General features: G+C 42.6%; 1 protein-coding gene across 9 annotated transcripts in view; it reads right to left on the bottom strand.

The window, feature by feature from the left end:
• The window catches only part of EML5 (EMAP like 5), a 159,836-nt gene that overhangs the window by 5,110 nt on the left and 128,386 nt on the right, over positions 1–26,340 (bottom strand). For 2 of the 9 annotated variants that reach the window (XM_059890528.1, NM_001206576.2), the window contains 9 exons: positions 25,450–25,548; positions 21,883–21,903; positions 13,076–13,249; positions 11,435–11,643; positions 6,365–6,522; positions 4,783–4,897; positions 2,454–2,642; positions 2,122–2,294; positions 255–417 (listed from right to left, as the gene is read on the bottom strand). In XM_059890528.1, the coding sequence (XP_059746511.1) occupies positions 255–417; positions 2,122–2,294; positions 2,454–2,642; positions 4,783–4,897; positions 6,365–6,522; positions 11,435–11,643; positions 13,076–13,249; positions 21,883–21,903; positions 25,450–25,548 (1,301 nt within the window). Of the gene's footprint in view, positions 1–209; positions 418–2,121; positions 2,295–2,453; positions 2,643–4,782; positions 4,898–6,364; positions 6,523–11,434; positions 11,644–13,075; positions 13,329–21,882; positions 21,904–22,517; positions 22,834–25,449; positions 25,549–26,340 lie in introns of those variants that run through there. The other 7 variants (XM_059890529.1, XM_059890530.1, XM_059890531.1 and 4 more) reach the window with 7 other exon arrangements.

The raw sequence follows: 26,340 nt of genomic DNA on the forward strand, positions 1-26,340 counted from the left end.
AAGTAAAAATCCAGAAATAGTTCATAGTATACTGGCAAAATGCTACTTGATTTACACTTCAAATGTAATTAAGACTAAAAGATGACTATAAAAATCTGAGCAAAAGGACTCAGAAGAACAGACTGGTAAGGAATTATGCAGAAACTGCGCAGTGGTAGTGAATGAAAGGCAAGAGCTGAGCTGGGAGCAGGAGTCTCAGAAGCACTAACCATGGAAAAGCGGAACTACTCAGAAGTGCAGTGTGCGTGCTGTACCTGGAGGTGTCTGCCGTCTGCAGAGAAGTCCATCTGAATGACGAAGCTTGGGATGTCTTTGCAGTAGCTGATTCTGTTAAGGGTGGGGCCCAGTGTTAGGTCATAAAAATCCACTGAATTCTCACTGGAACCCACTGCTAGAAACCGGGAATCTGGACTAAATCTGAACATACAACAAGAGATGACATGCAAAGACGCATTAGACCACATGGAGTACAGCAGTGTAAACATTGACGGGGCCTCCCTGGTAGCCCAGGGGCCGAGAATCCACCTCCCAGTGCAGGGGACGCAGCTCAGATCCCTGGTCTGGACACGAACCCACATGCCTCGGGGCAGCTCAGCCCGGGCGCCACAGCTCGGGCCCCTCGAAGCCGCATTAACTAAAACCAGCTTAGACCAGTGGCTTCCTGCTTAGTCCTTAGTAAGTATTCAAGACGAGAGTGTGTGATTCGGCCTCAGATTTACCTGATAGGCAAAAGAGATTTTGTAGACTGATACCATATTTGTTTTATATGAACAGGTTTATATTTTACGTCAGTGTTAAGTGGTTCCTGATTTTTCATCTGATTTCATCTTTAAAAATATCTCAGCTTTTAAAAAACCACTAACAATTTACATATATTACTAAGTTACATAATTCAGTAAGATAGGATTCTTTTATCTGCGAAGACTGTATCTTAACAGCAAGGGACACAGACCAGCTTAACTCATGTCAGGCTATTAGATGAAGGGATGCAACTTGGAGCTTGGAAGAAGTTATTTTTAAATAAAATACTATCTGCCACATAAATACAGAAAGTACTATTTGCCTAGTGATCACGTGAAGCCATATGGTTTGGTGTTTTGAAAGTGCTCCATGGTCTTGCTGACATACCTTCGGAACACTGGAGGGCTTAGAGAAGCCATAATTACTGTTTTATATACTGACATCCTGAGGAAGGTGTCAACTGTAAAAACGGTCTTACTGGTAAAAAGAGTGCAAGTTCTGACAGACCTGGGTCCAGTGTTCTGTGTTGATCACACAAGTGCTCAGTAAACAGTGTGCACGCGTGCTAAGGTCACTTCAGTCGTGTCCGACTCTGCGACCCCGTGGACTGTAGCCCACCAGGCCCCTCTGTCCATGGGATTCTCCAGGCAAGAAGACTGGAGTGGGTGGCCATGCCCTCCTCCAGGGGATCTTCCCAACCCAGGACCAAGCCCAGGTCTACACTTCAGGCACTTACCACTAGCGCCACCTGGGAAGTCCCGGGTTCAGTAAACAGTAACCACCGGTAACAAAAGCTTAAGCACTGAAAAAGGCTCCAGAAAAATTTTAATGCAGATTCTGGAGCACAGATGTTCAGTGACAATGGATTAAAGGAATGAACTATATATTCAGTAGAGATTAAGAGAAGTAAAAGGTGTTTGCGGTTTAAAGTTTTAATTTTCTAGTCTTTGTAAGAGATGTTAGGGGTTTTCATTTTCCAGGTTTTTTTCACTGTGCCATGCTGCTTGAGGTACCCTAATTCCCCGACCAGGGACTGAACCCAGGCCGTGGCAGTGAAAATGCCCAATCTTGACCACTGGGCTGCCAGGGAATTCCCGAACTTTGCAGGCTTTCAAAGGGCAGGTGAAAGGTAAGGCTTGGGGAGATGAGCTTGCTGGACACGTGTTCATCGAGCATCCCCGAGGACTTGCTGCCACAAGGCGCTGTGGCCCAGCAGACCCGTGACTCAGAACGGAGAAGCAGGCACGCACATGAGCAGCCAGGTCTCAGCGCCCAGTTTCTGGGGGGTGAGATGCTACAGGCACTAAGGACCTTTTCTCCAAGTTCAAGCTGGACCAGTTAGAGAACACCCTAGACACCCCATTCCGCTGGCTGACTGACCTGATGTCATGGATCGCACACCGTCTGTCTCTCTTCTTTCCCCATATCTTTAGGGAGCTCACAAGTAAAATGATAAATTCTCCGTTTTTCATCCCAATGGCCACCATGTCCCCTTCCGGACTGTAGCATACGGTACGAGCGGCGTGTCCCAGATTCACTTTGTTCAGCATCTTCTGCATCAGAACCAGGGGGGTCAGAGAGAATGACATTAAGTAGAGAGCTTACAAAGTAAACAGTCTCCCCCAAATTCTCCACACAGTTGTGAACTTGCTAAGTGCAATTTAGGACTCTGCTGCTTAGAAACCATAACATCTTTGAAAAGCTGCACGCACTCTGTCGGCAATGTCCCAGAGCCTCACTGTCCCGTCTTCCGCAGCGGACAGGAAGAAGTCCCTGGAGGGGTGGGTGGCGAGTCCCCACACAGGGCCGTCCACGTGCCCGCTCACCAGCACACTGCACACCGCGTTCTTCTCTCCAACTTCAATGATTTCAGCGCTCCTTGTCCCTACCAGTATCTTGCCCTGAAACACAAGTGGGGCCAAAACAGTTACTGGACCACCACAGCGGCCGCTCTCAGCAACCCCAGGATGGCCTGCCGACCTCTGCGATGCTGCGACCTGCAGCAGGAAATGCACACACCCTCCTCAAGCTGCAGCGGGGCTGCCTCTGATAAGCCCGTCGCAAGGTGAAAATGTCAGAAGTGCACTTCACACACCTAACCTACCAAGCGCGACAGCCCGGCCTGCCTCACACACGCAGGACGCTTAGCTAAGCCCATTCTGTAGCAACATGCTGGACGCCTCGCGTTGCTCACTGAGTCCTGTCCTCAAAGTGAAGAACAGTGTGACTGCCTTGGCACAGACAGTCGCTGTAGGGGAACTGCTGATCCCGGGACTGCGTGCTGACTGGGAGCTGTGGCTGTGCTGCCCTGCGTCACGAGAAGACTGCACCAGAGGTCGCTGGCTGGGGAGAGCAAAACCAAACATCCGAAGCATGCTTTCCACTGAATGTGTATCACTTGCATTACCTTAAAATCGAAAAACCTCAACTTGCAGACACTCAGTATGTCTGGTCTTGTTCCCAGTTACTGGCATAAAGCTCCTGAAAGTGAAAGTCTGACTCTGCGACCCCGTGGACTACAGCCCGCCAGGCTCCTCTGTCCATGGGATTCTCCAGGCAAGAAGACAGGAGTGGGTTGCCGTGCCCTCCTCCAGGAGACCTTCCTGAACCAGGAATCAAACCCAGGTCTCCTGCATTGCAGGTGGATTCTTTATCAGCTGAGCCACTGGGGAAGCTTCTACAACCCTTAGAATTCCCTGGGTGATGAATAAGATAGGTATCTTTTATGCTAATCAGGTGACACCTGGACCTCACGTAAGGGGGTGGTTGACGGCAGACCCGTGTGCTTAGAGACAGCCTGGCACTTTCACTCTCTCTTTCCCACACCTCGGCGATGGGAGAGGGGCTGATGTTGACCGATAGTGAAAGAGTTAATCAGTCAAGACTGCGTAAGAAGCCTCCACAAAGGCCAGGGTTTGGAGCGCTTTCGGGCTGGTGAACAAGGGGAGATGCAGGCTGCGGGTCTGAAGCTCCACACCGCTCCATGTACGTCACGCCGGGCAGCTCCACGTCTGGCTGTGCCCGAGCTACACCCTTTACAGTAAACTGGCGACCCAGTAAGGAACACGTCTCTGAGTTCAGTGAGCCGCTCAAGCAAGTTAACTGAACCCGAGGAGGGGCCGTACAACTCTCTCATTTATAGCCCGTGGGTCAGGGCACAGGTGACTGACTGGTGTCTTAAGTCCAAGAAGAATTGTGGGAACCTCCAAACGACAGCTGACCAGAGGTACAGGCAGTAACAGCTTGGCATCTGAAGGGCTGTGGGGCGGGCCAGTCTGGCAGGACTGAGCCTCCAACCTCCTGTGGAACCTGAGGCTTTCTCTGGTAGATACTTTCAGGATATACTTGAATTATGGACGCTGGAGAATTCCTTGGTGCTGTGTGGGAAGCACTCCTGAACTCAGCACCCACACACTGGATCTGCATCCAAGCCAAAACCACCTGCTCTCAGAGAAGTCGTCGCCTGGACTGATCTAGCAGCAAGCCAGGCACCAGCTCACGCAAAGCTTTCTATGGCCAGACGCGCACCCCAGGGGCACTTGGCCAGGCGCTAGGCCACGCTGACCGCCGCAGGCCTCGCTTCTCCAGTCCTCCAAGTTTTGACGTTGACTGTGTATCGCAGTCTAAAAATCTCCAGGAGGAGTAAGTGCATTGGGATATGGGAAGAAAGTACTGAATTTTAGTTAAAAGTAACTGTAAATGAAAGTAAGCATACCTAATATTTAATAGACTAAGGATAACACATATATGCATTTCATAAACACACTGTGAGTGCATGTGTAGTCAAAGGGTTTTAGAGCAATGTGTGGTTTTTCATCAAATGGAGACAGCTGCCTTAATCAAAACGAGTCAACTGGCAAAGAAATTCAACCGTCTACCAGAGTGGGTTCAAGAAAACGAGGCGCTATATAGATACAGAGCTTAGGGGAGCAGCAGCTTGTCTTTCTGCAAACCAAGTAGCAGAGAAGAGGCAGGGAAGCTGGACGGCGCGTCTTTGCAGCGCTGTCCCGCGAGCTGCGGGGCGAGAGGCGCGGGGCGCACCTTGCCTCTGCACACGGAGCGCACGCAGTCACTGGCCTGGCCCGTCTCCAGCCGGAAGGCACGACACCGCCTCAGCTCCTGGTCCCACAGCTTGACAGCTCCTCCCTCCTTTGACCTGAGAAAAGAACCGCCCAGACCAGAAGACGCACTTACTGTTGGCGCTTACAGATACTTTTCATTATAAACAGACTACAAGCAGAACGCTAAAAGACACTCCAGTCTTTACATTACTCTAACTTTCTATGGCAATTTTAAAACACACTGGGTCTCAAGCATTCAGTTCAAGCAAATTCTATGGAAATTAATGTTTCCGATGTCAGCATAAGCCTGCTTAGTCTGTCCTCGCCATTTGTACCTTTTACTCTCATAATACTTTTTACCAAGGAAATGCGCGAAATGATTCTTTTTTTCTGGCCATGCCACGTGGCTTGCGGGATCTTAGTTCGCCCACTAGGGATTGAACCCAGGCCACAGAAGTGAAAGCATCAAGTCCTAACCACTGGATCTCCAGGGAAGTCCCCAAAATGACTCAATGGTAGGAGGAAAATGGAAATGTAAGGTTAGATAACAGGATTAGCACTGCTATGCTACAGAATATATTTTCAGGGCCAAAAGGGCACATTTCTTTCCGCCTATTATTATTAGATATGCTACAGTTTAATAGGTTACTAGTGAGTAGGAGTGTGTGAGGTTAGTTAAGGTATGGAAACACCAGTGTCACGGTAATATATGCACAAGATTAAATACAGCCTATTTACGGTTTTTCTTTTGGAAGAGGTGGAAAATATATTCCTTTATTTTCTTCTAGACGAACTGTCTTAGGACAAAACCGTGCTCCCACAGCACTGTCACACGGTCCTCCTCTGTGTGACAGGCAGACGCTGCGCGTTTGTGGGCTCTTTCAATGCTGTGTAGGAACGCACTTATGTCCTGGTCCCATATACATTCCACTTTAACGAGGATATGAAGGTATCAGTAGAAAATCAATGGTAAGTATCTTGTTTCCACTGGGAGATTTAAGTCACTGAGCAAAAGGCCTTTCTTCAGACTTAATTTTGAGGTCTTGCCCTAACTTTATCTGACAAGTCTGCCTTGAGCACAAGCAAACAAGGTACAGTCTATTTCTGACAACCCCTCGTCCTTTTCTAGTCCAGCAGTACGCATCTTATCCCTTAGTATCCAGTCTGAACAAAACAGAAAGCAGTCAAGATGCATCCCAAACCCAACGGCAAGGATCCCCGCAAAGGTCACCAGCAGAATTCTACTCAGCAAATATTTACACAGGCAGAGAGACATGAAGAAAATTAATTCCTAACCTGCAGGATAGCTACCCATGAATATTTCTGAAAAATGATCACCCCAGTTGCTGGACCTTAGATCTACCTACAGTGTCAAAAAAACTGGGAGCGATTTAAGGCCAGAAATAAGAATCATCACGAAGGCACTTTTATAAAAGGCAATAAGGAGAAGCACTTGAGGAGGAAGGTCAGAGAGGCTAATCCCCGTGACCCTGACGTAACTGCGAAGCACAGCATCCTGACGCAGGGTGTGCAGTGAAGCTGCGAAAAGAAAGGGGACTCACGGTTTCTCCTTGCCCCCAGTGACGATCAGCCCGTCTCGAAGGGTGGTGTACATGGCAAACACAGGCCCGTTGTGAGCTCTGGCCACGATTCTACACAATATGTGGTCTTTCCACACACAGACATCTCCACTGATGGTACCTGTAAACGTCAAGTTATTCTGAAAAGGAGTGGGGAAGGGGAGATAAACTCATCAAAGGTTCAGGCAGAGTCAAACAGCAATTCTCTACGTAAGCGTGAGCTGCGGTCACCCTTTTGATACAAGGAGCACGGATGGCAGGAGGAACAGTGGGGTCAGGTGTCAGAAAACCTGAACTCAAGGCTGTTAGGGCCACTTACTTTTCCATGTCTGTTGCCTATTACCTGGAATAACCTTGGTCAAGACTTCTAACCCCCACCAATATCAACTTTTTCATGTGTAAACTGAGAACATTCACACTCTCTGAGTTCCCTTTGAATTAACAATGCTGTGATCCTGGTTTATTTCACCCCTTTGAATCGCTTCCCTCTAGTTCCCCAAGGAGTAACTTCAAAGTCACTAGTAACCCAGAGTGAAAAAAAGAACAGGAAGTGAAAATAACTTTCATAATAGTTTTGATAGGTTTGATAAAATATTTTGTCATGAAGGTGAAACTTATCTGTAGCAAAATAGTAGTCTTGCAGTTGTATATGAAAATTAACATTTCCCATGATTTCTTAAAATATAAAAGTCAATGCATTTCTGCAATGAATCCAAAATAAGATAAATCTGTTAAGGTACCAAAAGTTTAAGAACGCTTTAGGTGATCTCAAGAATTTCGGTCTTGATATAATTCATTTACACAAAAACAAGAGAAATCAAATCCTGCATTATGTGCTATTCTGTCTCCATTTAACTTCCTTTTTAGAGCTACTTGTATAAGATCCTGCACCGAAAACAATATGGAAAGAACCAATCAGAAAATAAGATTTGAATTATACCAAAAAACAGACTTTCTTTAATCTTTCTGAGAATACTAGTTTGTATGTTTAATTTCCCTGCAACAATTTAATACTATTTCAAATTCCTCATATTTATGCTTAATCTCTATAACTCACATTTAGAAAACAATGATGATACTTTTCATACAGGAGCATCTTTAGTTTATGCCTTATCTGCGACTGGAATGTAAACACTAGCATTTTACTTGCCCTGCTCTTCGCATAGCCCCTAGCGTAGCGGTGGTTTAGTGGTTAGGTGGTTTCCAACTCCTGCGACCCCTTGAACTGTAGCCTTCCAGGCTTCTCTGTCCAAGGGGTTTTCCAGGCAAGAACACTGGAGTGGGTTGCCATTTCCTTTTCCAAGGGATCTTCCCGACCCAGGGATCAAAACCTGGGTCTCCTGCATTGTAGGTGGATTCTATACTGACTGAGCCACCAGGGAAGATTAGAGCATATTCAAAAAGGCTTAAACTGAGTCAGTCCAGTTCAGTTGTTCAGTCGTGTCTGACTCTTTGTGACCCTATGGACTGCAGCACGCCAGGCCTCCCTGTCCATCACCAACTCCCAGAGCTTGCTCAAACTCATGTCCATCGAGTCAGTGATGCCATCCAACCATCTCAGCCTCTGTCGTCCCCTTCTCCTCCTGCCCTCAATCTTTCCCAGCATCAGGGTCTTTTCCAATGAGTCAGCTCTTCGTATCAGGTGGCCAAAGTATTGGAGCTTCAGCTTCAGCATCAGTCCTTCCAGTGAATATTCAGGACTGATTTCCTTTAAGATGGACTGGTTGGATCTTCTTGCAGTCCAAAGGACTCTCAACAGCCTTCTCCAACACCACAGTTCAAAAGCATCAATTCTTCAGCGTTCAGATTTCTTTATAGTCCAACTCTCACATCCATACATGACTGCTGGAAAAACCATAGCTTTGACTGGACGGATCTTATTTGGCAATGTCTCTGCTTTTTAATATACTATCTAGGTTGGTCATAGCTTTTTTTCCAAGGAGCAAAAATCTTTGAATTTCATGGCTGCAGTCATCATCTGCAGTGATTTTGAAGCCCAATAAAGTCTGTCACTGTTTCCATTGTTTCCCCATCTATTTGCCATGAAGCAATGGGACCGCATGCCATGATCTTGGTTTTTTGAATGTTGAGTTTCAAGCCAGCTTATTCACTCTCCTCTTTCACTTTCATCAAGAGGCTCTTTAGTTCCGCTTCGCTTTCTGCCCTAAGGCTGGTGTCATCTGCATATCTGAGGTTATTGATATTTCTTCCAGCAACCTTGATTTCAGCTTGTGCTTCATCCAGTCCGGCATTTCACACAATGTACTCTGCATATAAGTTAAACAAGAAGGTAACAATATACAGCCTTGATGTACTCCTTTCCCAATTTGGAACCAATCCATTGTTCCATGTCTGGTTCTAACTGTTGCTTCTTGACCTCCATACAGATTTCTTAGGAGGCAAGTAAGGTGGTCTGGTATTTCCCATCTCTTTAAGGATTTCCCACAGTTTTCTGTGATCCACATAAAGGCTACAGCATAGTCAATGAAGCAGAAGTAGATGTTTTTCTGGAATTCTCTTGCTTTTTCTCTGATCCAACAGATGTTGGCAATTTGACCTCTGGTTCCTCTGAGATCTAAATCCAGCTTGAACATCTGGAAGTTCTTGGTTCACATACTGTTGAAGCCTGGCTTGGAGAATTTTGAGTATTACTTTGCTAGCGTGTGAGATGAGTGCAATTATGAGGTAGTTTGAACATTCTTTGGCATTGCCCTTCTTTGGGATTGGAATGAAAATTGACCTTTTCCAGTCCTGTGGCCACTGCTGAGTTTTCCAAATTTGCTGGCAGATTGAGTGCAGCACTTTTGCAGCATCATCTTTTAGGATTTGAAAGAGCTCAATTGGAATTCCATCACCTCCACTAGCTTTGCTCGTAGTGATGCTTCCTAAGGCCCACTTGACTTCACATTCCAGGATGTCTGGCTCTAGGTCGTGGTTATCTGGGTCATGAAGATCTTTTTTGTACAGTTCTTCTGTGTATCTTGCCACCTCTTCTTAATATCCTGTGCTTCTGTTAGGTCCATACCATTTCTGCCCTTTATCGAGCCCATCTTTGCATGCAATGTCCCCTTGGGATCTCTGATTTTCTTGAAGAGATCCCTAGTCTTTCCCATTCTGTTGTTTCCCTCTATTTCTTTGCACTGCTCACTGAGGAAGGCTCACCTCTCCCTGCTGCTCTTCAGCACTCTGCATGCGATGGGCGTCTCTTTCCCTGCCTCTGTCTTCTCTGCCTCCTCTTTTCTCGGCTGTCTGTGGGGCCTCCTTTGTGCCTTGCTTTGTCTTGGGGGTTGTTTTCATCATCGCCTCCAGTACAACGTCACGGATCTCCATCCACAGTCCTGCAGGCACTCTGTCTATCAGATCTAATCCCTGGAATCCATTTGTCACTTCCCCTGTATAATCATAAGGGATTTGATTTAGGTCATACTTGAATGGTCTAGTGGTTTTCCCTACTTTATTCCGTTTAAGTCTGAATTTGGCAATAAGGAACTCATGGTCTGAGCCACAGTCAGCTCCTGGTCATTTTTTTTTTGCTGACTGTATACAGTTTCTCCATCTTCGGCTGCAAAGGATATAATCAAACTCATTTCAGTATTGACCATGTGATGACGTCCATATGTGGAGTCATCTCTTTTGTTGGAAGAGAGTTTTGCTATGACCAGTGCATTCTCTTGGTAAAACTCTGTCAGCCTTTGTCCCGCTTCATTCCATACTCCAAGGCCAAACTTGCGTGTTACTCCAGGTGTCTCTTGACTTCCTACTTCTGCATTCCAGTCCCCTGCGATGAAAAGGACATCTTTCATGGGTGTTAGCTCTAAAAGGTCTTGTGGGTCTTCATAGAACCGTTCAACTTCAGATTGTTCAGTATTAATAGTTGGGGCATGGAGTTGGATTACCGTGATACTGAATGATTTGCCTTGGAATCGAACAGAGATCATTCTGTCGTTTTTGAGATTGCATCCAAGTACTGCATTTCAGACTCTTGTTGACTATGAGGGCTCCTCGTTTCTTCTGAGGGACTCCCGCCCACAGCAGCAGATGCAATGAACACCACCCATTTTGTAACAAAACATTTGTGCTGATTTGCACTGTTGCTTCAAACATAAAAAAGTCAATTAGGACTAAAATGCTTATCTTCAAGTTTATTTTCCATTAGGAATGGGCAATTGATTAAATAAGGAATTTTGTATGTGAAGAAAGTTAATGTATATGGGCATAATAATGTCAAGCATTTGAGTGTGTACATTTTTCATCCAGAAAGGAAATTACTGGTCTTGTATTAAGAAACTCCATGATATTTAGCTGAAGTTTGACATGGCATACGAGCATTTTCAGTGGTGGTTTTCCTCAAAAATGTAAGTTTTAAAATTTCAGAATTATACTTTTCTTCCTTCAAGTATTACACACCCAACATAAATACGTAAAGAAAACCAACTTAGGTTTTTGATGCACCAAAGGATTGAAAAAGCCTGGCCAGGACAAGATATTAAAGGAAAGACAAGTGTCTTGTAAACCTGAAGTCCAAGTGGCATGGGGGGTGGGGAAGAGACGGCCCTGGAGCACCCTTCCTAGGAAGCCAGGGCAGGGCTGTGCTCGCGCTGGTGAGACACGGGTCCCGAGCACTTCCAACCTCAGGATAAGCAGTGAGTTAAGATGACAGGAAGCACAGGAAATCCTAAACCAAGCACCCTCTTAAACACTGGAAAGTCATATGTCACAATATGTCTTTTATTCTGACAAATTATTAGGGCCTCGGAAACGTAGGGTGACAGAAAGTTAAGGCCAGCTTTTGGGAATGGCCACGGCCCAAGGACTCAAGTCTCCATTGTAACCTTTCTCCCTCGTTCACTTTCTTTCCCACTCCCTGACTCCTCAAAGTATCAGAACTGGAAAGATGAAATACAGGCAGGACCGGGACACAGGCTAGAATTAGTGGACTACAGTGCCATACACCCCACGTTCGTGTGGCTCATCTATCTAAGGCGAAAATCCCCAACAGTCCAGTCTGGGTAATTCACAGCTACACGACCACGGGCAATTGAAGAGACATACTGCACCAAACGCAACAGCAAGCATGGTCTGCATCCGCGCGTCCTCCAGAGTGCTCAGGAGCCCCTTCTTGCTAAGAAGAGCTCTTCCTGCCAGGGTCCAGAACTTGACATGCTTTACTCCCACAGAGACAAACTGGGAGTCTGAATCTGGTCGGAATTCAGCCACAAAAATACGCTGGTTGTGACCAGCTCTGCTGGCAATTTTGGCACCTAAGAAAAAAGATACAACAGAATTTTCCAGGTGAGTATAAGAACTAAGTTGATTTTTTTTATAGGATTAAGCAGTTATTGAAAACATACAGTTCAAAAAACAAATGCTTATGGAAAGAAAGTGCAGGGAATTCCCCAGCAGTCCAGCAGTTAGGACTCGGTGCATTCATTGCCAAGGGCCCAGGTTCAGTCTCTGGTGGGAGAGCTAAGATTCCACAAGCCTCGTGGTGCAGCATCCACCCCCTGCCCCCTACACACACACACACACACGGGGCCTGTCCCTTGCACTGCTATCTAGCAATCCTGCGCAGACGATTACTAGTGCCCAGGGTCCTTTTTACACACTTTGCAAGTGATGTAGGATTCAAGGAGAGCTTCATTATAATTGAAGGGGCGTTTTAGATTGTAGGAACCATTCTCTCTTTTCTTTTCTAGGCAACTCCATGACTTTCACTTTTTATTTTTTCACAGTTTGGGTCTTTGTTCTCTCTGCGCCCATCAGGTCATGAATTCACAGGGAATGGGCTCCCGCAGCTCAGGCTCCTTTCCACTGGTTCTCAGGAAGTGTGCTTCTCTGGGTGGACCAGCTGGAGCTTTGGCTGAACCCAAGTCCCTTTCTCTCTGGCTTCCTTCTTCTGATCATTTTCCTTCAGGCATTTCGGGAAGCTATCTTGGCTGCCAGTGTGTTTAAAATGCTCAATGCACACATTAACTCCCTTGGCAGGGATCCTGCCCCTGTTTGTTCACAATAAAGCCAGACAGCATGCTGGGTTACACTGCAGCCTCTCCCATTGTGCCATGGTGTCATTTGTGGGGCGTTCCATTTTAAACAGTATCTGTTCCCTTGATGTCTACACTATCACCTTTATCCTGGATTTGCAAGTATGTGGCCAAAGGACCAATGCAGGGCCATGCTTTCTGAGAGCCAGAGAACACGCATTAGGGGCTGCTCCTCTTGCCCTTCGTGCTGGTCACTCTGGCGAACTACTGGAAGATGGCAGTTCTGGCTGAAAGGTGAATTTCACTTTTTTTTAACAGCTCTGTAACAGCAAAGTTTTGTCTGCAGTGTATTAAAGTAGCATTACTTTATTGCTCTTCCATTATCACTTACAACATAATTCATTTCCATTCTTCAGTAAGATACTTTATAACCAACCAAATAATAACTACAAGACCCTTTTATGCACAATTTCTTACTGAAAGGAGAGAGCAGTGAATCATTTTTAATATTAGTAACTCATTAATTTATGCTTTGTTTACAATTTCACTGGGTTTTTAAAGTGGAACCCACCTACAACAGCTTTGTATGTGTGCTGAGTAGGGCTGTAATGAATAATGGTTTCAATCAAGAAGTTAATACAAATATGAAATAGAAAATTCATTTCACCCTATATTTATTTATTTATTTAAATTACAAAGAGAAAAATCCTACCTTCTTGCCATCTCCAAATGGTAACTGTATGCTCTGGGTCTAGCCCCACAGAGAGCAGGAGTTTCCCAGTAGCACTGAAACTCACTGAACACACCCCCTTTGAATGGTAGCATCTTAGGATGGACAAAGTCTGCTTGTTCACGGCATCCCAGATGTGAATAGATGGAGCTGTGGCTAAACAAAGACAGCATCCAACAGCTGTGATACACCTGTTACAGACGTTTCCATTGCTAAGGCTGACGCATACTTATGTCTGAAACATGGAAAAAATACATACCAAAGGACTATATACTTAATAAAAAATAACTCAAAACTAAGACTAAATTTAAAAAAAAGGAAAGGAAAGAGAAAGGAGAGACAGGGAGAAAAATACAGACTACTTCCTCAGGCTATAGTCCAACTGCACTTTTGAGAAAATAGATTTTAGACAAATTAGGCAATCACAACTCTAAACAACTTTTCAAAAAAAAGCGTGTTCTAGACACATGTTAAGTCTTTGTATAATTATGTATATTATGGAGAAATATACAAACATTACACAATAATTAAATACCAAGATATATTTAGTACTTATGTTATATGAAGAAGAGAATGAAAGTGAATACAAATTGAGAAAGGCAATAGGTAGGAAATCACATGACTAGATCACAAAGGAAATTTTCAACCGAATAGACATACATCTGGTAAAAGCTAAGTACATATCACTCTATAAGACGGTATTTTTTTTTAAAAAAACAGGATTTTATGGGAGAAATACTACTGCTTATCCTTTTAAAATTATACTTTTTTTTTCTTTGTAGCCATTTTTACTGGCTAAATATAAATTAATTTATATTTAATATATAAACATATATATTTATAATATATAAATAACTGGCTAATATAAAAAGATTTTGAATTTTCTAAGTTAAAAAACCATAGTTTTGAACTGTTCTTTTTTCATGTATTGCACCCTATAAAAAGAAACAGATTTATGTTCAGTCTCAGAACACAAGTACTTTTAGTAAAATAATTAATACATGAAAGTGCATTTGCTTCAAATTATAAATCTGCTACAAATATTGCAAAAATAGAGAAACAGTACATCTTGACAAGCTGTCTTAAAATCACTTGATGCAGAAAGAAATTCTAGTCTCTAAAGAAAACAGTCTGATAAATTTAGACTATATTTTACACCATCTACAATTTATAGTATACAATGACAAATTAAAGCTGACAGTTATTCAAACAAGGTTATAATATATTAACCCAGGGAGTTAAATTTTAGTATCATTAGGTAAAAATTATTCAAAGATTTATGCAACTGTAAAAAAATAAAACCAACATGGAAATAGACATAAAAATTTACCACATAATAGAGCATTTATGTGTGAAAAATTGATCACAATAATTTAAGCACTGGACTAAAATTAGTACATTCCTCATTCAATAAAAGTGAAAGGATATGAGGAATTGGTAAACTTAATTCAGTAAGAAATGCTAGATGATTTATACATGCACACACACACACACATATACTGGAGATCATTCTATAATTTTTTGCCAGTGACAAATATTAAACAGGTCTTCTGTAATACAGAAATGCTTTTATATCTATAAAAAGAAACTCTGGGCAATCCATACACTGTATTTGTCTAAATGTGATGATGTAGCTAATGGATTTTTAAGAAAGAACACTCAATATTCTCCAAATTTAATATTTCATAAATTACAAAGCAAGTAACTTTCAGTAAACTGAATTCCCGAACTTTTCAAAGTTGTATTAAAAAAATCAAATGAGATGGTAAGAACTTATACCAAGAATTCACGTCTTAAAACATATAGGTCTGACTATGTTATGAGACTGTTACACACTTAGAGTGCTCTAAACGTACATCAGTAGCAATATTTAGGACTTAAATTACTGGACATTCTCAAGGTCTACCTTACAAAAGGTTAAATTGTGTCGTTTGACTTTCTCCTGTAATTTGAAAGTGGTCATGCCTGAAGCTGGAGTAGCTGAGATCCTACTCCTGCTTCTGCCCTTCCTGAGGTCACCAGAGAGGCACGTCTCATGGATTTGGCGTGTGACCAGGGACATCTCGTCCTTGCCAATCCCTGCCTCTGGGCGGTTCTGTGTTCCTGTGGACTCAGGCTCAAGAGAAGTTAAGTGCCTTGCCCTGGGTCCCACACCGCGGTGTGGCAGAGCCAGCCTCTAGAGGCGCGTGCTGTCAGCGCCTAGCTGCCACATTGACTTTCTCTGGAGAATCAACCCTACCAACGATTAGTAACCATTCTTCACTCTCCATCTCCAGGACACAGATGCCACAGGGTCCCTCTCTCTCTTAAGTAACTTATTAGTTTATTTACGGCTGTGCTGGGTCCTCGTGGCTGCACAGCGCCTCTCTAGCTGCGGAGCACGGGCTCTTTGCTGCGGGGGCCTCTCTAGCTGCGGAGCACGGTCTCTAGGCTGCGCAGAGCTCCAGGCCCTTCAGCAGCGGAGGCACATGGGCTCAGGAGTTGCGGCTCCTGGGCTCCAGGGCACAGGCTCAGGAGTTGTGGCGCCTGGGTTTACTTGCTCCATGGCCTGTGGGATCTTCCCGGACCAGGAGTCGAACCTGTGTCTCTTGCATCAGCAGGTGGATTCTTTACTATGGAGCCACCAAGGGAGCCCATAAGGGTCTCTTAAAATTACAAATGGATTTCATAAGAATCAACGTTTTAAAGGATTTTTTTTTCATCCCCTAGTTTGCCTTGATGCAGCATAGTAAACAGTGCATTTTAAAAACAAGATTTTAATATGGACCATTAAGTGTACCAATGGCTGAGATGGTAAAAAGCATCTGCCTACAATGCAGGAGACCTGGGTTCAATCCCTGGGTTGGGAAGATCCCCTGGAGGAGGAAATGGCAACCCACTCCAGTATTCTTGCCTGGAGAATCCCATGGATGGAGGAGCCTGGTGGGCTACAGTCCACGGCGTTGCAAAGAGTCGGACACGACTGAGCAACTTCACTTCTTCTATACTGGACAACATCACCACTGACGTTGGACCCAGCACTCCTTCCTCCCTTCTTAATAAAGCTCTGATTTTATTCAGGAATCCATGCCTCCCTCATGCAAATACAAGCAATTCAGGGCAAAGACACTGCGTAGTCAACTTAATAGTCTACGCCCATTGTGGTAAGACCTCCACACATCCTACAATCCTTCTCGTCCCATCCCCTCACCCCCTGACATCAGTGATTCAGTTCAAGTCTTTGCTCACATCTTAAAATGACTCACTCAGGCTAAAAGGCAGTACTAATTTTATTATTATTTTTTAAAATATTCATTTATTTGGCTGCACTGGGTCTTAGTTGCAACATGTGGGATCTAGTTCCTTAACCAGGGCTCAATCCTGGGCTCCCTGCATTGGGAGTGAGCGGTCTTAGCCACTGGGCCACCCAGGGAAGACCCAGGGAGCACTGATTTTAGGTCGTGGTTTTGAAAATGGATTTTATTCTCTTTCCCACTTGATGAAAAGGCAAGGAAACATATAACTCCAACCCTTCTATAACACAAACACAGCCTCGTGGGTGAAGCCAATGCTGTGGATGGCAGAGGGGAAGGGCCGGGAAGCACACTGGGGCTCCTGAATCAGCAAAGGCAGGTGGGCGCCCTCCCTCTGCACTCCAGGGCAATGATCAGTTTCCTTCTTTTCGGTCATGAGAGGGTCCGTGGAAGACCACTAAGTCATGTAATGAACTGCCTATAGGGACAAACAGGGACCTATTCCAGACAGAGCTCTCTCTCCTTGCCTTAAGGATCACAAGTGTCAGATTCTTACCTCCTTACACAGTCTTAGGTGGGCTGAAAACACTCTGCCAGAGACAAAAGATGTTCCCTTAGGGTCTACTCAAAACACAACTATTGTACTCAGATGGTAATTAGACCATACCCTCTCTAATACACACGTTTATTCTCCCACATTCCAAAGTGAGACTTTTGAAACTTCTCCCACTACCTCAGCACCGCCTCACCCTCAGATGATGAAATATCAACAGAAGCATCAGAGAGGATCTTCCTTATTTTCCCACCTCCAAACCTACCAGTTTTCCTGCATTTGAACCTACACTCCCTTCATTCCTAATGACTGCAGATAATTTCTTCCTGCCCAACTCTCTCTCCCAAAGTATTGCGCTATCTCATTTAGCCAGCTGCTCAAGCAAGAAATTAAGTTACTCTCTATTCCTTGCTTTCCATCATGCCCTCAATCCACTCTATCAGAAAGACTGCTGGATCTACCGCTAAAATCTAAGCCATCTTTGCCTAGTTCTATTTTCACTCCTACCACCCTGGTTTAAAATGTCTTTTGCTTGAACTACTGCAAGAGCCTCCCAATTTTCTGGAGGCTCTTTCCTCTCTGTATTCTTAGTAGTGCAGAGAGTGATGTACTCAGAGTATAAATTAGATCACATAAACTCCCTTGCCTACAACTCTCTGGTGATGGACTCTGTACTTAGTAGGAATGCAAACTCCTCTCTATGACCTGCAAAGCCCCACGTGACTGACCCAACCTCTTTCAAAGTTCATCTCGGAGGCCTTACTCCAGTCACACTAACTTTCCTGTTTCTTGATTCAGCTTTAGGGCCTCCACAGCAAAAAGTTAACACAAGCAGGACTGAACTCACCATCACTAGAATGGCCTGCTTGCCAGCGTGTAAGAACCTGACTTGTGAAATGTTTCCTGTGTTGATAAGGCCATTCTGTCCATCTGGGGCACCGAGCACCCGCCTTCTGCTGGGAGCATGCTGTTTCAGTCGTTGCGGCTCTATGTCTATGCGATCAGCCCCCAATAACGAATGTTGGTCTCTGAGTCTTCAGGGGGCTGCCCTGGGCGGAAGCTGGTAGAAGCAGGTTGTGTGTGACCCCCGGAGCAGTGCTTTGAAAGAGACACAGACCCAGGACCACCATGCCTTGATCCTCTAGGACCTCTGAAGGTGTGGGTGGTCTAGGAGTCTGAAACCAGGCCTGAGTCTGGAGCCCCCAGACCGCCCTGTGGCCGTCACTGTTTAGTACCATTTTTGGCCTAGCTAGGTCTTACCACTTCTGAAAAACCACTGCTTTGTTGCTATCACCCTGTTGTTTTTTTATCATGTTGATCACCGTCTTAGATCATGCTGTTTTTAAAAATGTACTTATTTATTGCCTGTCTCCCTCTAGAGTAGGACTCAGCAAACTGTTACTGTAAAAGAGACAAAATTAAAGATATTATGCAGGTTCTTATGTAATATAAGAAAACAATTTTCTTTTGTGGAAAACAAATTTCCACAAAATTTTTATTGATGAAATTCACTGAGTGAAAGTTTTTATAATATTGATCTACTAATGCGAATTCATTTTCTGAGGGGGAATATTAATTCACTTAAGTGGGGTTCAAAGTCAATGTTCTTTATTTTTAAAAAAAAATTATAAATGTTCATCTGTTAATGATGACCTATAATGATTTTCAATTCTGACAATGTCTCACAGATAGGTACTGTCAAATACGAATATCAATCCATAAGCAAATGATTTTAACTGAATATGTTAATCACTTGGAAGGCATTCAGAAAACTGTATTAGAGTTCTGGCCTGATGTTTGTCTTTTTAGCATGTATTATATTGCAGAATAATAACTATAAATTGAACATTAGGTGGAAGTTCCTCAACTGTACAGTTAAACAGATTTTTTAAATATGGCAATTTTCTTTACACTTGTATCAAGATCTAAAAAAAATGCTGCTGGAACTGAAATTTGAGCCCAGAAAATATATTTGCTGCAAATTTGTGTGGGAAAGGAATCTGGTGTCTTGTCTTAATCTCTGACGGATGAGACACACACAGCGCAGTTTGGCATGACTCGTGGCTCAGAGGTCAGTTGTCTCCACGTGCCCTTCCTGCAGCGTGAGTCTCACGTATAAGCACTGTAATTTCAACGTATGTGACTGTGATTGTAGTTTCCTGGTAACTTCAGGTTGAATCATTAAGAAACATTAACAAATCTGCAGCAAAAACTAATTTCCAAAGCCATTCAGTTTTCCATAATAGAGACTGAGAGCAGTTAGTCTCAGAAAAATTTCAGTCCTGGCTCTGAGTGACGGAAATTGCAAAGAACAACAACAACAAAATGTTACGACTGCTAAACCACTAAACTGCTGTGGTAGGGCGAGTCCAGACATTCACCTTCTGTTTCTGACAGAAATTAATAACTGATGATGGTTAAGGCTATGAGAGCAAATAAAGTTAACTGCTGACTCTCAAAAACAAAATACGGAGGTTCAATTATACATGATAGATTGAAATATTTTTCACAAAGCAGCTGCTGAGGAATAACACAGTGAATAAACCATAGGCTTCAAGTGCCTTTAAAGTTTATAAGCCTTGTAAATTTTACAAACTATCCTCTTTTCTGCTCTAGCTCCACACATATTTTTACCACCCTCAGTTCTAGTACATCTTCACAGATTCTACTTCAGGTTGTACTGAATTGATGTTTTCTTAAGTTATTTGAAAATATTATCTTTTCAAGTTGTTCCATGGAGACCATTTATAGAGGCAAACTGTCACTTAAAAGTCAGCACTGATTCCTCCAGTAAACAACTGGCAACACCTGTCAACCTATCAAGAACCAAGGGAAACCACTCAGAATCACCCGCCCCCTTTTTTGCCTGTTTTTAGTGACTACTGATGTTCGCAAAACCCTCAACTGTTTTAGCAATGGTTCTTGGCAAAAGATCTTAAACAAGTTTACTTTCTCTGGACACTCATTCATTGTAGTCAAACATGACTTAATTAAGCCAGCAATAAACAGCCTGTCTTAATTAGCTAACAAATGAGTCATTCAGAACCTTACTTAGGTTTTAGCCACATTTTATTTTTATTTTTTGAAGAAACTCTGTTGTGATGAGATATTGTGTTTTTTAAATAATTTTTAAAATTTTATCTATTTATTTTTGGCCACACCACACTGCATGCGGGATCCCAGCTCCCTGACCCGGGACTGAACCCAAGCCGCCTGTGGTGGAAGCCTGGAGTCCCAGGCACTGGGCCACCAGGGAAGTCTCAAGATACTGTTTTAAAGTTCCTAATTTTTCTGATTTTTGCTTTCCTGTGACCTGGGGATATTGCAACAAAGTCAGTATGGAAATGTTGACATATACTGTATTCTTTCAGCACAGCTACAGTATCACTGCATAAAAAGTACAATGTTTTACCATCTCATTTGACAACAAAATCCACACTTAACTGTGCCTTTATAGTTTGACATTCAGTCTATTTTTCCTTTCCCCTCTCTTGTTTTGCCATGATAGATATGCCATGGTTAAAAAAACCAAATGGCAGCAATGTGGATACACCTCGAGAATGTTGTATTCAGTGAGATAAGTCAGATAAGACAAATACTGTGCGATATCACTCATATGTAGACTCTAAAACACAACCCACATGAACGCATATGCAAACCAGAAACAGACGCACGGATGCAGAAAACGAACTAGTGGCGACCTAAGGAGAGAGGGAAGCGGCTGGGGCAGATGAGGGGTAGGAGATTAAGAGATACAAACTGTTTTGTACAAAGTAGGTAAGGACATATTGTATAGCGCAGGGGAATTGTAGCCATTATCTTATAGTAGCTTTTAGTGGTATGTAAGCTATAGAAATTGAATCACAATGTTGTATACCTGAAAGTTACATGATGCTGTACACCAACTAGACTTCAACAACAACAAAATGTTGTGGAATACAGCAATACATGTAGCACTCAAAACCTGTCAAGCTTTAAAACAGAACCACTGCGATCTGTAGTGTGCCAAGCTGCACGGGAAAGCAACGAGTGTTAAAACAGTCTCTGCTGCAACCCTGCCATGAGGGCACCATAGGTGCCGTGGCCAGTACGTGACTGAACAGGCAGGGCCGTGCCAGAAACCTTATCTGTGGACACTGAAATCTGAATTCCATACACTTCTCATGTTTTCTGAAATTTTAGTCCTTCTTTGATATTTTCCAACTATTTTAATGACTAAAAACTATACTCAGGCGGTGAGCAGATCTGGCCCATGGGTTCTAAGTCTGCTAACCTCTGCTCTTGGGTGTAGCCTAAGAGAGCAAGGCCATTGTCTGCTGTGCTGAATACATTTGTGGTTAAATAGTCAAATTACAAAATCATGCTTTATCCTGGAGGAGAAGGAAATGGATACAAATCACTGGGAAATGTTTTTTTATCAGACTGTTAATACTTACTACATTATATGAACTGAAATTGAGTTGAAAAAGCCTAGCTATTATAATATCTAAAAACAACTGACATGCATTTGTTCATCTAAGAGCTTTGTAACTTCACAAAGTCATGGTCAAATTCAATAATAAAAAGTTATTTTCAAATCTTTAAATGTTCTGTTGATCTAACATATGCAATAATTTTGATGATTATATAAAAATAGTAATTGAAAATTTTTTATTTCTAGGCAATAAAATGTACTGATTCATACTTAAGATCAAATTTTAGCCCCACCATTATTCCTACCAGATATATGATTATGGCAAGTTAATACCTACTATGGAGAATTCTTGTGACGACTAAATAGGTAATACAAGTAAAGTGCTTACAACAATTCTGAGTATACTAAGAAAGTCAAAATTCAGTTAAAAAAAATTACTGTAGATTGGGCTCAGTATCATGACATTATAATGATGTATTCTTGACTTTTAAAAAACCCAAAATAGTTCAGCTATCTTATTACTCTGTAAAAATGTAGGCTATCACTACTTAAGAGTATGAGTAAAGTAGAAAGTGATAGGTTTCCTTACCTGACATGTCTGCCGAGTCACCTACAATGGAAAAGCAGCAGAGAAACAATGATCCAGAAACAGCATCAACACCATACGCAAAACTTAAAAAACCCAACCACCAGAAGGTAATTTTAAATGGTTTAAATAGTTGTGTCATATATAAAATTACGTAAAATTGAGTTATACTGTAAGTGAAGCCACTAATTTCAATTATATATGCATATTAGTATTATATGCATATGACCTTTCAATCTTTAGATCAGTATTTTCTTTAGTGAGTTACATGAAATTATAAAAACACTTAAAATAGTACTGATATGGTTTAAAATTGATATGAGTTTATTTTGGTTTACAAATGCCCTGCTAATAGATCCTTCGGGCTTTCATGTAGCACTACTTGAAGGGAAGAATCAGATCTAAATCACCTGAAAGAAATGATGGTAAAAGCTGGCATGTAACTCAAGGAAAGGAAGGCTCTTAATTCAGGCCACAAACGAACCCCTTTCTTATTTTTTTAACTAAACATTTTCTGAGTAAAAGACTGCCAAAAAAGAAAATATGAAATTCATTGTATTTACAGTAGAAATATTTATTAATCAAAATTTTAGAGTCAATAATCTTTAGCAAGAAAGAAAGCAGAAAAATTTAGAAACCTTTTTTAGATAGACGATTGTTCTCTGCTTTATTAGAACTTTATGTCCCTGTGTGCTTCAGTTGTGTCCAACTCTGTATGACCCCATGGACTACTGCAGCCTGCCAGGCTCCTCTGTCCATGAGATTTTCCAGGCAAGGATACTGGAGTGGGTTGCCATTTCCTTCTGCAGGGGATCTTCCCAACCCAGGGACTGAACCCACGTCTCTTACGTCTCCTGCATTGGCAGGCGGGTTCTTTACCACTAGCGCCACCTGGGAAGCCTATGAAATTATTGTTTCAAGGACATATTGATAATGTAGATGTAGTGTCCTGACCTGGAATATGAGAGAAAAGGCAATAATGTACTTGACTTTGCTGAGAAGACCAGTCAGGATATACCACTTTTAGATTTGAACATGCTCTGATGACAACTAAATGATGACAGTACTTGAAACTATGTCACATGAAGAATGGTTTAAAACTGAGGGTTTTGGTTTTGGAAAACAGGCTTATCCTGGAATGTCTGTGGGCCTGGGGCAAAATAAAGAGTACAGATAAAGACCTAACCATCACAGGTCTAAATATCTAGGTGCCCCCAAATGAGGACCGGTGAACTACAATGAAAGAGAAACAGATTTCTGTTCTATATGAGGAAGCATTTTACAACAGAGCTTCCTAAGGAGAGGTTAGGAACACTTACATATAATAACATTCCTTCAGGCCCATAATAGATAATTGTTTTTCCTAAAGTCATAAAGTCAGAGAAACATTAATTGATAAAAGTAAAATTACGCAAAGGACACATTCTCCAATGGTTTCTTAGGTCAATTTACAAAGGCAATAGAAATAAAAAGCAAGAATAAACAAATGGGATCTAAGGAAATTTAGAAGCTTCTGCACAGCAAAGGAAACCATAAATAAAATGAAAAGACAACCTACAGATTGGAAGAAAATATCTGCAAATAATTTGACCAACAGGGCTTAATTTCCAAAATATACGAACAGCTCATAGAACTGAATAACAAAAAACAAACAACCCAATCAAAAATTGGAAGAAAACCTAAACAGACATTTCTCCAAAGAAGACATACTATTCAATATCACAAATTATTAGAGAAATGCAAACCAATCACTTGATACAGGTCAGAATGGCTATCATCAGAAAGCCTACAATTTTTTGCGAGGGTGTGGAGAAAATCGAACCTTTCTACACTGTTAGTACGTATGCACGTGTTAGTCCCTCAGTCGTGTCTGACTCTGCGACCCCATGGACTGGAGCCCGCAAGACTCCTCTGTCCATGGATTCTCCAGGCAAGAATACTGGGGTGGGCTGCCATTTCCTCCTCCAGGGGACACTGTTGCTAGGAATGTGAATTGGTGTAGCCACTATGGCAAACCATGCAATTCCTCAAGAAACTAAGAACAGAGCTGCCATATGCTCTGGCAACCCCACTTCTGGGCATATATCCAGAGAAACTCGACTTTGAAAGGACACGTGCATCCTAACGCTCACAGCAGCACTGTTTACAAGAGCCAAGCCATGGAAGCAACCTAGACGTCCATCAGCAGGAAGCGGTTAGAGAAGATGTGGTACATATGCACACGATGGAATAGTACTCAGCCATAAGAAAGAATGCAACAATGCCATCTGCAGCAACACGGATGGATCTGGAGATGAGCATACTAAGCGAAGCAAGTCAAAAAGAGAAAGCAAATCCCGTATGACATCACATACAGTGCAATCTAAAACAGGACACAAAGCAGCTCACTAATAAACAGAAGTAGACTCACAGACAAGGGAAAGGACACGGCGAGGGAGAGACCGAAGCTTGGGGTTAGCGGATACAAACTACCATATATAAAATAGATGAACACCACGGTCTTACTACATACCGCAGGGAACTCTATTCAATTTTCTGTGATGACCCGTAACAGAAAAGAACTGAACTACCTGCCGTACATCAGCATCTAACACATCATGTATCAACTGTACATCAACAGGATGTAAATAACTAATAAATCCAAAGCTTAGAATATTGTGTGTGTAACAGGCTAAGAACTGACCTACTTTCTTTTTAAAAGGAGAAAATTTTTACAGAACGGAAGAAAGGTCTTTGTGGCATAACTCTAGAACTAATAGATAACAGAGAACAAGTTTCTAACTGATCATATTAAAGCATAAATTATCTTATTCAAGAAGGAAAAAATGCCTGGAAAGTTGCCTTAGCCATTGAGGCTCACTGAAATCCAATAAACCCAATGATTTTGATCATTTTTACAAACTATACAAGGGTTGTGAAGATCTCACTGATCAGGTAGGTCTGTACGTAGCAGTCACAGTGATCAATTACTGGTAGATTTGTCCTAAAGAGACTTGCCACCTGCTCATCATTTTGCTTGTGGAGTTACGACTTTTGTCAAAGTTTTCTAGAGAGTTGAAAGAAAATAGCAAGACAGGGGATTTCAAAACCAGGTGGCAAATACGATCACCGCCAGAGGAAAGGGCAGAAGGGCTCACCGGCAGCACAGGCTCGGCTTCTCCGCTTTCCAGGGTGTCCCCTGCTGAGGCAGAGGCTCTGCCCGCTCACCAGTCACTTCTCAGCTCCTCTTACTTACCACTCCCGCCTCAGACTCTTCCTTCCTGCTTTACGTGCTATTAAATACAAACTTTCTGCTGCTCATAAATTTCTGCTAAAGGATTAAATCCAACTATTTCAACCACTATAAAATACAATGCTCTTCATTCTGAACTGTCTGAACCAATACAGATAAACAAAGTGAAAAAAAAGTGCCTGGAAGCAAATAATATGGTAAAACTGGACGTGCGCTTCATGTATAAATGCGTTTCAAACAATACACAAAAATGTTTTAGTCTTTTCCCCTAGGATACTGAATTAATTTAAAGAAGACAATTACTTAATACTATTTCTTTTTAAAATACAGAAACATACCTACTTGGCCAGTTGCCACTATGTTGATGAATTTGGGGTGCTGATTTACAGTGAGGCACAGAATATCATCATTATGTTCCTGATAAAAACTCTGAGTCCCTATAAAAAAAGAATTTGAAAATTAAATTTGAAAACGTAAAACGTGAAATAGTCAAATGCACTTTACTCGGAGTAATAAACTGCTGTGTTCAACTTCCTTGCTTATTTAACATATATTTTTTGAGCATAGTATATATCCTGCATCCTAAGGATGTAAACGTGACTGACAAATCCTTAAAGTAGCGAACCCTGAGAGGCATAACCATGTAAAACCAGGCTGGAGACATCAAGTGCCACAAGAGAGTTAAAGATCAAAGCGCTGTGCAAATACGCAGTGATCCGTTCTTCTTACGCACAGATGGCACTCCTGAACTGACAACAGACTCTGGAAACGTGAATGTGGCTGGGGCACATGTTTCAGGAAGAGGAATGCTTGAAGCAAAGATACAAAGGCAGGGAAGCCGTGGGTATGCACACAGATGGCTCGTTTGGCTGAAATACAGGGTAACAAAAAAGAAAAGTGAGAAATACCGTTGGACAGGCAAGTTTGAACTAGAATTACAGAGGATTTTGAAAACAAGCCTATTATTAAATTTTATATTTATTCTGTAGTCAGTGGGAGGGTACTGAAAAAATTCTGATCAAAGAAGTAATCTGGTTCATCTTGTGGCAGCGACAGTGGAGAGGCCCTGGCAGACCGTGGCTGTGCAGGAGGCAAGGAAGGGAGGCTCCTGCAAGCCAAACAGAGAGGCGGGGACGAGGCCAGGCTGGCAGACTGGGCCCAGGCTACGGAGCACTGTCGACACTAGGTCCTCCCAAGAGCAAAACGAAACCAAAGGAAAACATTTTAAA

The sequence above is a fragment of the Bos taurus genome, chromosome 10 (assembly GCF_002263795.3).
Source record: "Bos taurus isolate L1 Dominette 01449 registration number 42190680 breed Hereford chromosome 10, ARS-UCD2.0, whole genome shotgun sequence".
Lineage (NCBI taxonomy): Eukaryota > Metazoa > Chordata > Mammalia > Artiodactyla > Bovidae > Bos > Bos taurus.